Consider the following 13,562-nt stretch of genomic DNA (forward strand, 5'->3'; position numbering starts at 1 on the left):
ACCCTCAGTCCAACGCTAGGAGGCTAACAGCTAACAGCTATTCTCTGTGCTTCATATGAATCCTACACACGTATACATACGTTGTAGCACTTACAAGCCATCATGTTGTTGTTGTTGTTGTATTTTTTGTCGTCAGCTGTGAGCTGGTATGGGTCCAGTCTCTTGGTGCTGCTCTGCTGCGTCTCCTCTGTCTCGTCCTCCTTCGGCTCTGGACTCGGCGTCTCCGGCTCCAGAGTCTGGAAGCTGCAGTAGGCATCTGCCGGTGTCAGCTCATGGCTTGTGTGGATGGATGCGTATTTCCTGCTGCAGCGTGCGTACCTGTTCTCCGTGGTGGTGTTGGTTGGGGAGCTGGTGAGGTCGTGCTCTCTGCTGTCGTCGTCCTCAAACGGCTGCAGGTTGACTATCTGCACGTGCTGCGTCTGCAGGTCCACGTCCATGATCACCACCCGCTGGCTCTGACCAAACTGAAACACATACTGGCTGAGTGACGGCAGCAGGGCGACGGTCACTACAGCATATACAGCCACAAGCAAAGAGCACCAACATGTCTCCGCATGGTAATAATGTATGTGCAGGTTTCATCCCTGCTGGGTGTTTGAAAGCCAGTCTCTCCTGCAGCTCAGTCTGCATATCCCCCCATGTTCTTGTTCTCATCCTGGTTGTTGCTCTGCCTTGTTATTTTGGGTCTTTCATGTGATTTGTGGAGAGTCTCAGTGCTGTGCTCTTTAACCAGGGGTTCCATTATTTCACCTGTTCTCTCTTCTGTATCTGGTTTTGTCACCCGTGTAGCGCCTATGTCCCCCCTCAGCGTAAGCTGTAAGTTTATTAGAACCAACCTCTGCCTCTAGAACACGCCTGCTGTGTTGTCGAACTGGTTACAGTAAACCAGTAATATATCAACTCACCAATAAAGTGAGAACAATCAATAATCAGGACAAACATGAAGCCAATGAAACCATTATTTATGATTCGGAGAGTGCTGCAGACGCCGTGGAGGGCGGCCTCCCGCTGGAAAGCAGCCCAGTCTCAGAGATAAAGCCCTTAAAGCCAACCTGGCTTCCTCCGCATCCCCACAAATCTCCTGTTATTTTCCCAGATTACACCCAGAGACATTGCAGCCTGTGGCAGACAGGGCTGGGATTACAAAGTAAGAGCTGTGGAACACAACGTGCTGCTGCTTCCACCAACACCAGTCAGAACCAGTACCTCTGAGTCTGGGCCAGTGGTCTGGGTCCCAGCTCCATCCTGCTGCACATCCTCACACCCGTCACACCTTACATCCTCCTGAGGGTTAAGAAGGAACCACAGGAGTTGTTGCTATGTGTGTGTGTGAAACTGAAGCTTGTGTGATGTCTAACGGTGAGGACCTGCTCTGCAGCCGGTGGCTGTTCCATGTGAGCCAGCTTCAGCTGCTGCAGAGCTGCCTCCAGCTCCAGGGGGTCAGCGCAGGCTCCCTCTGCTGGGGCCCGGGTCTGCACACAGAGCTGGGGTTAGTCCGTCTGTATTCACTAGCTGTGTGTATGTGTGGTCTGACGGTTCACCTGCATCACAGCCAGCGGTCCGTCTCTGCTGAAGGATGGGGAGCGTGACGGCGTCTCCCGCCTCTTCTCTCGCAGCGACGACGCCTCCTGGTTCCTCCTCATTCTCTCCAGTTGCTCCTCCACGCTCATCCTCGTTCGACCCACCTCTCGCTCACCAAACCCGATCTGATCCAGTGCGCTCCTGGGACGGTCCTGCACAGGGAAGAGACAGCATGTCTGTTGTGTGTCTGCAGGTGGAGGCTCTTGTGTGTATTACTGTGGAGCTTTGTGTGTCACATTTATCCTAACTGCTGCTGTTGATTTAGGTTTCATGCCAGGAGCAGAATCCTTCACTTTAACAACTGTGACAAATACAGATAGTTTATACGCCCTGACTGAAGAACCGTGCCCTGTGAACCCAGAGGAGCAGACAAAGACTTGAGATGAAAGGAGAAGCAGTGATGTGATGTGATAAACAGGTTCCTTTCCGTTAAACTGATGTGTCAGACGAGGTGACAGCAGAGTGAGTTCTGGACCATTCGACGGCAGGAACTGCTTTCTGACTTAGCTAAACGTACTGATCGGGATTCAGGCTTCTTGGTCTTCCTCAGGGTCACGTAGGAGGCAATGGTGGAAGACTCAGGTGGGCTCATGGGAGATTTGGTCCTGGGCGGGACAATGCCCACGGGGTAAGGAGGTGCTGCTGGAGAAACCACAGGAGAGCCACTTACTGAGACATGAGGCCACCCGCAGGCACATCACCCATCATTCATCGGGCCTCATTACGATCGAGTGCTACCCAAAGATGAGCAGCGTGGTGTGGACCACAGGACTCGTCCAGAGACTCTTTACCTTACCTCTTACGTTACCTTTGGGTGGTGCAATTTCTTTCCTCTCGTTTGACGCGTCCGTCTTGTCCTTGTCTTCGCCACTTGTCTCGTCCACTTCCTCCTTGACCGTGGTGAGCTCAGGCTCACTCTTATACAGCCGATAGTCCGGGGCCTGCTGTGAGGGAAGGGAGGATAAGTTAGACTCGAACCATGGAAGATACAAATGTAACATGATGGTTCAGTTCAGAGAAACTATAGAAAAAAAGTTGCTTAAATGAAATCCGACTTGTTACATCTGCAAATGTACAAATGAACAAATCAGACAGGATGAACAGCTGTTGATGTGAACTTTGACCACAAAAGGCCAGTTCAGGCCCCAGTGCCAACACTCATCTGTGAACCGCTGCTCAGCGACAGTCAGCTCTAATTTTATACCTGTGATTTCTTATCACAGGTATAAAAAGGCATCGTAGACCCACAAAGATGGAGGCATTCTAGGAGGAAACACTGTAAAGCCACAGATAGCTGGGTGTTCTGCTAAACAGAAGATCCTTCAACGCTGTATTAGACTCGTGAGACCACATGACATGTTGGATTTGTTCATAGGAGCACAGTAACAGCTGTGGACCGTGGAACACAACCCACAATGAAGCATCACTCACACAACACACGTGCGTGTGTGTGGACCACAGCAGGTCTGAATGGAGCATGGACAACGGGTCAGAACCAAAGATGTAGAGGACTGAACAGGATGCAGACACACTGAATGGCTCGGTGGGTGGATGGATGTGGACCAGCGGGTCTTACGCTGTGCGCTCCGTTCCTGCAGCCAGCCTTGCGGTCCTCGGGGCGGTGCGTGTAGGGGGGCAGGCGGCTGCTCGGGTGCGAGTGGGGGGGGGGCACTGATGAATCGTAGTACTGAGGGAGGGGCGGGCGGGGGGGCACACTGTCACCGTCCTTCGGAGGACTGAGGGGGAGCAGCGTCACTGCCTGTTGGCACGAACACAGTCAGGAGAGAAAGCACCTTGTTTTCAGGTAGATCCACCCTTTTGGTGATTCTCAGGAATGAGGAACTCAACTGTCAGGCTCCCTCCTGGGTTAGACGTACAAAACACCCTGCATTCTAGGTTTGGATGGGTTTGACCAGACACTGGTGCCGTACAGCTGCCAAACTGAGCTGCAGGGGGAGAACGGAGCTTTGACTGACTGTCCACTGACTGACTGTCCACATCTAACTGTCCACATCTGTATGTCTGTGTTAAGCATAAATGATGAGTACCGAGTATGGGCATCGCTCTGTTTAAGCAGTGCTTCCTGTGACATCATCCCCCTGTTCCCATGGTCACCTTGAACAAGAAACCCATGCTAAACGCCTTCAGGTGCTTTAGAAAATGCTCTAAAATTCAGTTTAAATCTAGTTTAGTGTCAGTTGTAGAGCAGTGCTGGTGGATGCCGAGATTGGTTCACGGCCAATGGTTACCATAGCAACCCCACAGTGGGACTGAGACTAGTGAATGTGCCTCACCTCGTTCTTCTGGATGCTGGAGAGTGGTTTGGATCCCGGCACACCTGGAAACAGAGAAAAATGGTCCATAACAGAAGACACTTGAGCTGTCAAAGCATTTGGTCGAACTTAAGACCATGTTGCGAACGTACTGTGGGGAGAAAGAGAAGGACTGGGATAGGATTTGCAGCTAGGGAGGTTACCCAAGAGTCACTGGGCTTTAGCCGAGCGGCGCTCGTGTTTGGCCATACTGTAAGGGGCCCGCTGAAGCTACTTAAGGAGAAATGGTTAGCAGACCACCCTTCTTCTACTACTTCTACTGTCTGACTTTTGGTGTAAGCTTAGTAGGGTGTGTGAGCTAGGAGTCCCAAGGGCGATTGAAGCGTTGACAAGAAGGCAGGACATCGTGTGTTTCAACCAGGCGACAAGGTTTTGCTTCCTTTGCTTTGCCTTTCTCTGGTTCAACCCTGAATGCTCGCTATAGTGGTCCTTACTAGGTTGTGCGGCGGGTTAATGAGTGTGATTATGTGCTTGTCATATTAAATTGTTGAAAAAAACTTGTGATGTTGACAAAAGCCCCTGGGGCGTAGGATGTAGAGGTCACAGCAACGATGTGTGTTGGGAGGTTACCAAACTCGGTCATTCTGGGCAACTTGGACGCCCATTTAAGTCACTTGTAACTGCCAAAACGATCCGACTTAGCTGAAGCTATACATAAACATTATAAGTTGTTTTCAGATGTGCCTGGGCGTACTGGTGTTCTTTAGCATGACATTGATGTTGGTGATGCCACTCCTATTAAGCAGCATCCCTACAGAGTGAGCCCTGATACACGTCAGCTTATGAGTAACAAGGTTGATTATATGTTGACATTATATGTACTGCTGAGCCCACTGCTAGCCCCTGGAGCTCTCCTTATTTACTGATGGGAAAGTTGGATAAAACAGTCCTTTTTTTACAGATTTTCGGAACGATTGTATTGTCACAGTGGGGTCTGCCGAGTTTGTTAGAAAGTTAGACCTATTCAAGGGCTACTGGCAGGTTCCGCTAACTAGGAGAGGGCGTGAGATCTCTACCTTTGTTATACCTGACTTCTGTCAGTACATGGTTATTGCATTTGGGATGCGGAATGCACCTGCCACTTTCCAACGTCTTATAAAGTAACGAAAGGACTGGTGGGTTGTGAAGCTTACCTTGATGACATAATAGTTTATAGTTCTACTGGGGACCAGCATGTGAATCAGTTGGCGGTTGTGTTTGCTAGATTGGCTGATGCCAATTTGACGTTGAATCTACAAAAATGCGAGTTTGGACAATCTACTGTAACTTATTTAGGAAAAGAGGTTGGTCAGGGTCAAGTCTGTTGTCTAAGGTGGAAGCAATCGTCGACTTTCGTGCTCATACATCTTGCCGTGAGTTCTTTGGATGGCAGGGTACTACAGGAGTTTTTGTGAGATCTTTGCCACTGTGGCTGCTCCTTTAATTCCTTTCGTGTGGTCAGAGCAGTGCCGACTTGCGTTCTTACATCTTAAGGCCTTGTTGAGTAACACTCCAGTGCTTGCTGTTTCTGATTTTAACAAGCCCTTTAAACTGTGGATGCAAGTGATGTGGGTGCTGGCGCTGTTCTGCTCCAAGATGGTCTATTAGGCATTAAACATCCTGTGTGCTACTTTTCTAAGATGTTTACTTTACATCAGAAACAGTATTCCACCATAGAGAAGGAGGCACTAGCGCTTAAGCTGGCCTTGGAGCATTTTGAGGTTTATGTTTTTTCAGGGCAGGTCATTGTGGTTTATACAGACCACAATCCACTAGATTTCCTGGGCAGGATGAAGAACTCAAATCACCGTTAATGCGATAGTGCCACTTCCTGCAGGGGTTCAACCTGGGCATCCAGCATATTTGTGGAAAGGACAATGTGTTAGGGGACACCCTTTCAAGGTTATAATGTCCTCATTCTTGTGTTTTGTGCATTTGTTCCAGGACATTTAGCCTTGGACCAAAGTGCTTATGGGTGGGGGATGTTATGTGATAGTGTCTCTACTGAGTTTTTGTAGGAGACCTGGATTGACTCCTCCCTGGACTCTTGTATGATTGATGCCATGTGGAAACCAGTGTTTAAAAGCCCTGCTAAGCTTCTCCCTCTCTCTCTCCCTACAGCCCAGCCCTTCAGAGCAGCCATGTTGTCAGCAGCCATGCCTCATGCCTCATTGTGTAAACCAGACATTTTGTTTTATGTTGCTTCCCACGAGCCAGGGTCTTAACAGTAAGTGAGACAAACTTAAGTAGCTAATCAGTAGGAAAACTAGCTGTTGGTGATAGAGCCACGCATCTGAGATACACTGTGTCACTCTGTAAACGGCTCTCACTGCTGTCGGTGCTTCGCTGAGGCTTGTTCTTGGAGAGAGCCTCCATCACATCCTGGATCCTCCAGAGTTCTTTCTGGATCTGGATGTGCCGCTGACTGGGAGGCTCTGTCTGAAAACCCAACACACCTGCTGTTAGAAGCCGGATCTCCCCAGTGTGTGTGTGTGTGTGTGTGTGTGTGTGTGTGTGTGTGTGTGTGTGTGTGTGTGTGTGTGTGTGTGTGAGAGAGACTCACCTGTGGACTGCCGAGGGCCTCCAGCTGCTCCAGCAGGTTGGACTTGGCTTGAGTCACATCTGCCTCTAGCTTGTCGTACTCTCTCCATGAGCGCTCCAGTTCCTGGAAGCAGGACGGCAGCAGGGTCAAGGCGCGTGGATGTGTGTGTAGGTATATATATATATATATATGTGTGTGTGTGTGTGTGTGTGTGTGTGTGTGTGTGTGTGTGCACGCGCTGACTCACTGTGTGTACTCTGGACAGCTCCCTGCAGGTGCTCAGCAGCCCGTTCTGCAGTACCTCCCTCTGCTGGACCAGGCTCTGTGTGGCGGCAGCGTTGGAGCCACTCTGTTCACTCAGCTCCTGACTGGCCGACAGCAGGGCGGTCTCTAGCGTATGCTGTATACACACACAAACACACAGACAGGTCACTGTACATATGTGTGCCAGTCAGAGACGTGGGGTCGTTCGAGGCAGCCATACAATACCTTCTCCCGGTGCAGCTGCTGTAGCTTCTCCTCCTGCATCCTCACTGCCTTGTCCTGCTCACATAGTCTGCTCAGCTTGGTCTGACACACAAACACACACATGAAACACACACCGACACTGAGGAATACTCTGCCCCATGCTGCATCCAGCTTACGTCTGTGTCGGCCTCTGGTGTGTGTTGAGCGAAGGAACTGTCCTTGTAGTCATCTGGGCTGATCTGCACACACAAGGCAAGGTGTCAATCATGAGGTGTTCGACTTCATACACTGGTCTTACCCTCAAACACAACACAGGGATGTATTTCAAATGCTTCAGATTGTGCAAAGCAACGCTTTATAACCTTCCCTTCTGCTGCTGAGGCCATGAGGGCATGAAGAGGTGGTGACAAGATGTAGTATCATCATAATGTGGTCCAGCAAATCCAGCTAAGGCAGATGTTGCATTGTAGCAGAGACAGAAAACTTCCTTAGTCATAGCTGTCTGTTCTGAGTAGCTGCGATGGATGTGGTCTATGCATCAGAGCAGTGTCTGTCTTTGCTAGATGCTCTGTGTAGCAGGCGAACTAAACAAAGGCTGAGCTGAGCTCATGCTCCAGCTGGACTATGAATACACTCCCTCATGTGTGCGCAGGGTGCGGCTCGGCTAACCTAGCTTAGCCTAGCCTAGCTTAGCATAGATGTAGATGAACACTACATGGAGGAGTTCTGTCCGTTAGTCTTGAGACTTCATAACCTTAACAATGTTAATACATGTCCAACCAAGTTAATATACATCTCTCTATCTTTATGCATAAATCCATCTAAACTGCTCCGTCCAGCGTTTTTGTCTGGTCACACAATCTGACAGTTTCATGCCACTGCCAGAGATCATGATGTAGTATGGTATGAGGACGGTGATTAGGAGAGACGTCCATAGCGATGACGCACATGCAGCCAGTACCAGTAAATACACCGATGAGTAGATGGTGAATAGAACAAACACAATGTGGAAGCACGCACAGACTCGACGACGATGATGATGACTCAGAGCCAAAGACCTTACTTGCTGGTAGAGCTGCGGCCTTGGTGCCGAGTTCTCGATCATAGTGTGTATCATGAAGATTAGAGGCTCGTTTTCCTTCGTCTAGCGGAGCATTGGAGAAAGAGGACACACGGGTTTAACTACACAGCTTCATATGTTGGCTGGTGGACCAACCACCACCACTAACCGCTGTGGAGCCGCTCATCTACCAGAGAAGGTTAAGACGAGTCCTGCTCTGGAGTCAGAAACCATTAAACAGACCAGTGGTCAGTGACCTGCAGCTGTAAACGACGTCAGACAACTGAATAAGGTCCCCTCATCGTTGTTTTCATGTCTCATCAGTGAGACACAGGACAGAGGATGAGGAGAGAGGAGGAGGATAAACACTGTCCGAGCTCAACAAACCGCTAATGCGCTATATAAGTTCGGATCATTTACTCCCTCAGTGGATGTTGGTCTGGTTTGATGCTGCTACAAATAGTTCATATTGGCCACAGTAACATCATGTGGGTCAGGAAACCCAAGCACCATCATGAGTCAGTCAAAGAGAATCACCAGTCAGAGTCTAGATCAATCTTGACCCTGAAGGTTTTCATGTGCAACAGAATATTTCCAAAATCAGCTTTTTATAAGTTGTTTCTATTGGTTTCACCTCTAATAATACCAGAGAAGGTCAGTATTAGAGGTGCAGACACAGTTAGCTAGTGTCGGCCCATGGCTTTTCCAGGGCTTTTCCCTCCCTAAAGCACTTGGCCTTGTCAAAACAGTCAATAACCTAGAAGTTGATAACGACCTGTAGACATAGAGGCCTGTCGCCAAGAACCTAGTAATCCTGGCAGCGTGTTTGTCAGGATGCAGAGGGATCAGAGTGAAGTTAGCTTCAGAACCTGAAGCCTGTTCGTGTCTTTCTTACTGTCATGTAGCAGAATGTAAATGTTCTGGTTCTTGTACGTGTTGATCAGAATCAAGCTCAAGTGATGGTAAATGGCAGCATGGTTTCTGCTACAGCTTTGTAAGGATGTCCCTCTCAGCGTGGCAGCCCGTTAGTCTGTTAGCCCATTAGCCTGTTAGGCCATTAGCCCGATAGCCTGTTAGCCCAATAGCCTGTCACAAGTACCGCCCCTAAATATGTCCACAGTCCATAAACAGGGCAGGGGTTAATTTAACCATGTGATGGTGAATATCAAACTGCTGGAACGCACGTGCACACGCTCACACTCACTCACCTGGCCCTCCAGATAAACAAGGTTCCTCTGTAGGTGATGTGTGAGAACATCAGTCTGCAGCAGAGGAAGACGAGTAGAAACAGAGGAGGAGACAGGAGAAGAGAGGAGGCGCAGACAGGAGGAAAGTAGGAAAAGTCAAGCAAAGAACAGTTTATATCCTAGATCTTAATACGCAGGTGGTCAGGGGTGGCTGCTCAGCACACATTCCTCCATATCAAACATCCCTCACACTCCCACATTACTCTGAAGCATGCGTCTAGTAATGACACCAACACAGCAGGTGATGCACCCAAGCTCACACATCATGACAGAGGTCTCGAGGAGGAGCATCACATGCATCAGCGCCACATCAGTCCTGTTCTCAACGTGTGACCTATGCTTCCTTTGGTCTACCAACATCATGACAAGTTGGGCAGGTGTCAGAGTCACCGCTTTGTGCCTGTGCTATCGTGATGTGCAGTCACCATGGAAACACTGACGTGCATGCACTGACATGCGTGCTGACCTTGGCGTTGGGCCCCTCCATACCCAGGGCCATTAGCTGCGCTGCTGTGTGCTCCCGCAGGCTGTTGAGCTCCGCCTGCTGACGGCGGAGCTTGATCAGCAGAAGGGTCAGCTCCTCAGGCTGCACACAGCAACACACAGGAGAGAAGAAGAGACGGCACACTGACACGGTCAAATGCCACCACCGGTGAGTTCATGGGTTAAACCAGGACAGGACGCAGCTGGAGTCTCTCTCTAAACACTCAGTTTCAGGACACTTCTTCTGATGCCACTGTGTCGTCACACATTCAACTCTGATCCCTTCCAGTACACACATAATCAGCTGGAATATGATGAATCTGCAAACTGTGTAAAGGTCTGCAGAGGCCATGGGCTGCCATCAGGCATCGCAACATAATCACAGCCTGCCTCCAACACGCTGGTACAAACTGTCCATGAGTGGAACAACAGCAAAGAGGCTGACCGACATGGACACGGCAGCCTGGCTGCTTCTCGTGTGAGTATATGACTTCAGTCCTATGGGATGGAGACACTCACCGTCTTGCCCTGCAGGGACTGAGGAGTGATGGCCTGAGGAGGGATGGCTGCGATGGAGCGGCGGTCGGGCGGGTAGCCGTACTGTGACAGAGGGGCAACAACACCACGGTCAGTCAGATGTTCCTCCTCTGGGACCAGGAGGTGACACACAAGCTTCCAGTAAACACAGCTCCACATGGTATCAACACCATCAACCATTGATAAAAGGAACAGTCTTCATGGGGACCAATCATCTGAGTGGTTGGAAGCCCTGCAACCGTTTGTTTGTCACCTAGTGAATACATTTATAGTTTATAAACTGCTTAGAGTCCACGAGCATCATGGAACAAGGATGAATGCAGTGGTAGCAGCGTCCAGTTCACTGGTCAAATTCAGTGACGACGTCGTCGTCTGTGCTCACGTGACCCAACGAGACACTGAGCATCAGACAATTTAAACCAGTACAGACCCAGTTACCCAGTGCTGCTCTCACTGGATCCTTTGTTGTCCTGAGCCTAGAATGACTGTCCGTTGGGTCTCCTGCACACTCAGGTTAGCATCTGCTCATGTCTGTGGAGACGCTCACATTCAGGCCTGCTTCCATCATGACTGGGTCTCCTTAGAAGCAGCTGGATAGGATGCCTGGCTCATTAGCAGGCCTTTCTATCAGCGAGGGCTGTAGTGTGTCTAGTTTGTCACCTCTGCAGTGAGAGAGTCAAATCTAGCAGGAACCCTAAGATGATGGATGCAGTCACTGCATCCAGTGACTGCAGCAGAAACAGGGAATGTAAATGGTTTTAAAATGAATGTAAATGAATTTAACTTTAGCTCAATCTGATTTCATTAGATTTAGTTCCTGTGTGATCAAGTGATCTGCATCAAAGCTGAACCAAACCAATGATGTCTATAGAGCTACACCCAGCAGAGTGTTCCCTATGGGTTGGATAAGGCAGGAAGTGAGCAGAGCATAAATTACATAAAGATGTCTTTTGTTACACATAGCATTATTTTGAAAGGCTGCCATAAAGGTCTGCTAACTACTGAACATAGGCAACACTGACATTGTTGGTTTTTTAGTGTTTCCCTAGGTCTTTTCCAGTCCTAGGTTTTCCATGTTTCCAGGTATTATGATAATATACCGATCATAACATTCCGGCCTATCAGCTATCAGTCAGACTCTAGCGCATCTACCTTGGCAAGGTGTGTCCTGTGCCGCCGATCCAGCGTTACGTCACCCCTGAAGACTGGAGAGGACACCTCTGAGTGGGAGGTGCTGGAGTTGTGGGCCATCTGCTGGCACGGAGGGGAGAAGGAGCTGTAGAGGGCCAGGGAGCCATGAGACGGCGAGGTGGGAATGGAGTGGGCCACGGCGTGTTCCGATATGTTGCCCATAGTCTTGGTGCTGGGCAGGGTTCCATAGTGACCCACAGCTAAAGCATAAGAAGAGGAGTCAGACTGGAGCCTGGCATCATTAGGACATAAGCTACGACTGGAGCAGTGTGCACCTGTTGGCTGGGCCAGACTCTGCCTGGAATACGCCTGCCTCTGCTGCCACTCGTACAGCTGCCACATGGTGTCGTCCCTCATGGATCGTCTCTTCTCGGCCGTGGTGATGGTGCTGGTGGAGGCGGGGCGGAGGGCGCGGTCGTAAGCGGATCCCGCCACACTGCATATGCTCTCTGGTCGCACCATGCTGTTGCGGGGCATCGTGCGGTAACCCTCCGGGTAGCGGGGCACGATCTGGGCTCGGTGGCTGGGCATGTTTCTGGGCAGGGTCTGGTAGGACGTAACGCTGGGAGAGGAAAGGTCAGAGGTCAGATCATATGCCGTGTGTATGTGTGTGTCAATCTGTCACAGTATTCAGTAACAAAACATAAAGTCACACGTTGTAATGGACCTCAGCACAAACAGCAGAGACTCAATACATGTTTCATATACTAAAGCACACTGGACCATATTTTGGACTTTGGTAACAGGGCTACTCATGATTGGCTTTGGTGGTGCCCTGCTTTATCGGAAGATTGGAAAGATTGGAAAATCTGCGGCCGGCTCATTGGCGTGTCCACCGGCCGTGGAGCTGCAAACGCCGATGGGGGCCATGGTTAATCGGCTGACGGAATTACACCAGAGGATGGCCCGGATTGAAGGGCTGACAAGTAACATCTCAGCTCGTTCGGATGATTTACATCAGAGGATGACCCGGATGGAGGGACTGATTAGTAACATCTCAGCCCTTTCGGATGCCCGGATCACAGGACTGACTAATAAGATCTCAGCCCGTACGGAGGAAGACAAGAGACTGAGGGATAACATCTACAGACAGACTGAACACTTGGTGAATGTGGTGACAGCCTTGTCTGACAGGCTTGAGGAGATGTCACGGGTGACCCATGGTCCCACAAGAGGCGATGAAGCCCTGAGTTCTGACCAATTGGAGTATTGATCTAGACAAATTAGTCATGGATTGTTAAAATTTATTAGAATTGGCTGTGTATTAATCTGTCCCTTCTCTCCCACCCCTCCCTTCCCCAATCTAGCTCACCAGCTGTGCCTCTATCTATCCTCTTTCCCTTATTGTGGCTCTCTTCAAGGACAACTGTTGGACTGGCAAGATGTAAACATCTTGGTCGGCCTCGGTCATACTTCTATAAACAACACTTCACTACACTGATTCAGATACACCCCCCCACCACCTTACAGTCTCACTGTCTGCTCTCCGACCTTATCTATCTGTCCTGATGTACCCCAGAAAAAATTCCAGCAAGGTTTCCATTTGTACTGTGTGCCACTGTATGTGCGTGTGTTTTTTGTTTGTACTGCAAATTGCTTCCACTGTCGGTCAAGCTGGCTGCTGATGGGAATTTCCCCGCTGTGGGACTAATAAAAGCATTCTATTCTATTCTATTCTATTCTATTCTATTCTATTCTATTCTATTCTATTCTATTCTATTCTATTCTATTCTATTCTATTCTATTCTATATTAGCAAAACCTGCAGCCCTGTTCACTATCGCTTTGTGCCTGTAACAAACTGTGAGCTGTGAAGCCACTGTGGGCAATGAAGCATGTGTCAGTGAACCTCTCACACTTTAGATGTTCTTTATCCAGTCGTTCGTCAACATCTAGCAATACATTCAAAATGACCAGCAATGAGAGCCATAAGGTTAATGATGTTAATGGTCTGAAACTAATGGAAATCTTCTTATAAAGAAATCTACTGGAGATCATCAATGTGATAAACCATCTTAAAGTTTACTAACAGACTACAAACTACACGTCAATCGTCTACTCAGTTTCACTAAATGACCGAATGTGACTCTATCGCTGGTTGTCTTTATCAGCTAAGAAACATTCAGTTGTTTAAATTCAAAC

At 49.2% G+C, this 13,562-nt stretch overlaps 1 protein-coding gene across 21 annotated transcripts in view; it reads right to left on the bottom strand.

Moving 5' to 3' along the window:
• LOC114861294 (pleckstrin homology domain-containing family A member 5-like) overlaps window positions 1-13,562 on the bottom strand; it is a 61,946-nt gene that overhangs the window by 2,590 nt on the left and 45,794 nt on the right. For 4 of the 21 annotated variants that reach the window (XM_029160334.3, XM_029160339.3, XM_029160345.3 and 1 more), the window contains 20 exons: window positions 11,697-11,983; window positions 11,383-11,621; window positions 10,213-10,293; window positions 9,677-9,796; window positions 9,172-9,225; window positions 7,967-8,047; window positions 7,080-7,142; window positions 6,925-7,005; window positions 6,683-6,835; window positions 6,457-6,558; window positions 6,224-6,332; window positions 3,876-3,919; window positions 3,158-3,340; window positions 2,378-2,525; window positions 2,099-2,223; window positions 1,542-1,733; window positions 1,368-1,472; window positions 1,207-1,284; window positions 319-464; window positions 95-243 (listed from right to left, as the gene is read on the bottom strand). In XM_029160334.3, coding sequence (XP_029016167.1) covers window positions 95-243; window positions 319-464; window positions 1,207-1,284; window positions 1,368-1,472; window positions 1,542-1,733; window positions 2,099-2,223; window positions 2,378-2,525; window positions 3,158-3,340; window positions 3,876-3,919; window positions 6,224-6,332; window positions 6,457-6,558; window positions 6,683-6,835; window positions 6,925-7,005; window positions 7,080-7,142; window positions 7,967-8,047; window positions 9,172-9,225; window positions 9,677-9,796; window positions 10,213-10,293; window positions 11,383-11,621; window positions 11,697-11,983 — 2,540 coding nt within the window. The other 17 variants (XM_055511352.1, XM_055511346.1, XM_055511347.1 and 14 more) reach the window with 15 other exon arrangements.

Source organism: Betta splendens, chromosome 9 (genome assembly GCF_900634795.4).
Source record: "Betta splendens chromosome 9, fBetSpl5.4, whole genome shotgun sequence".
Lineage (NCBI taxonomy): Eukaryota > Metazoa > Chordata > Actinopteri > Anabantiformes > Osphronemidae > Betta > Betta splendens.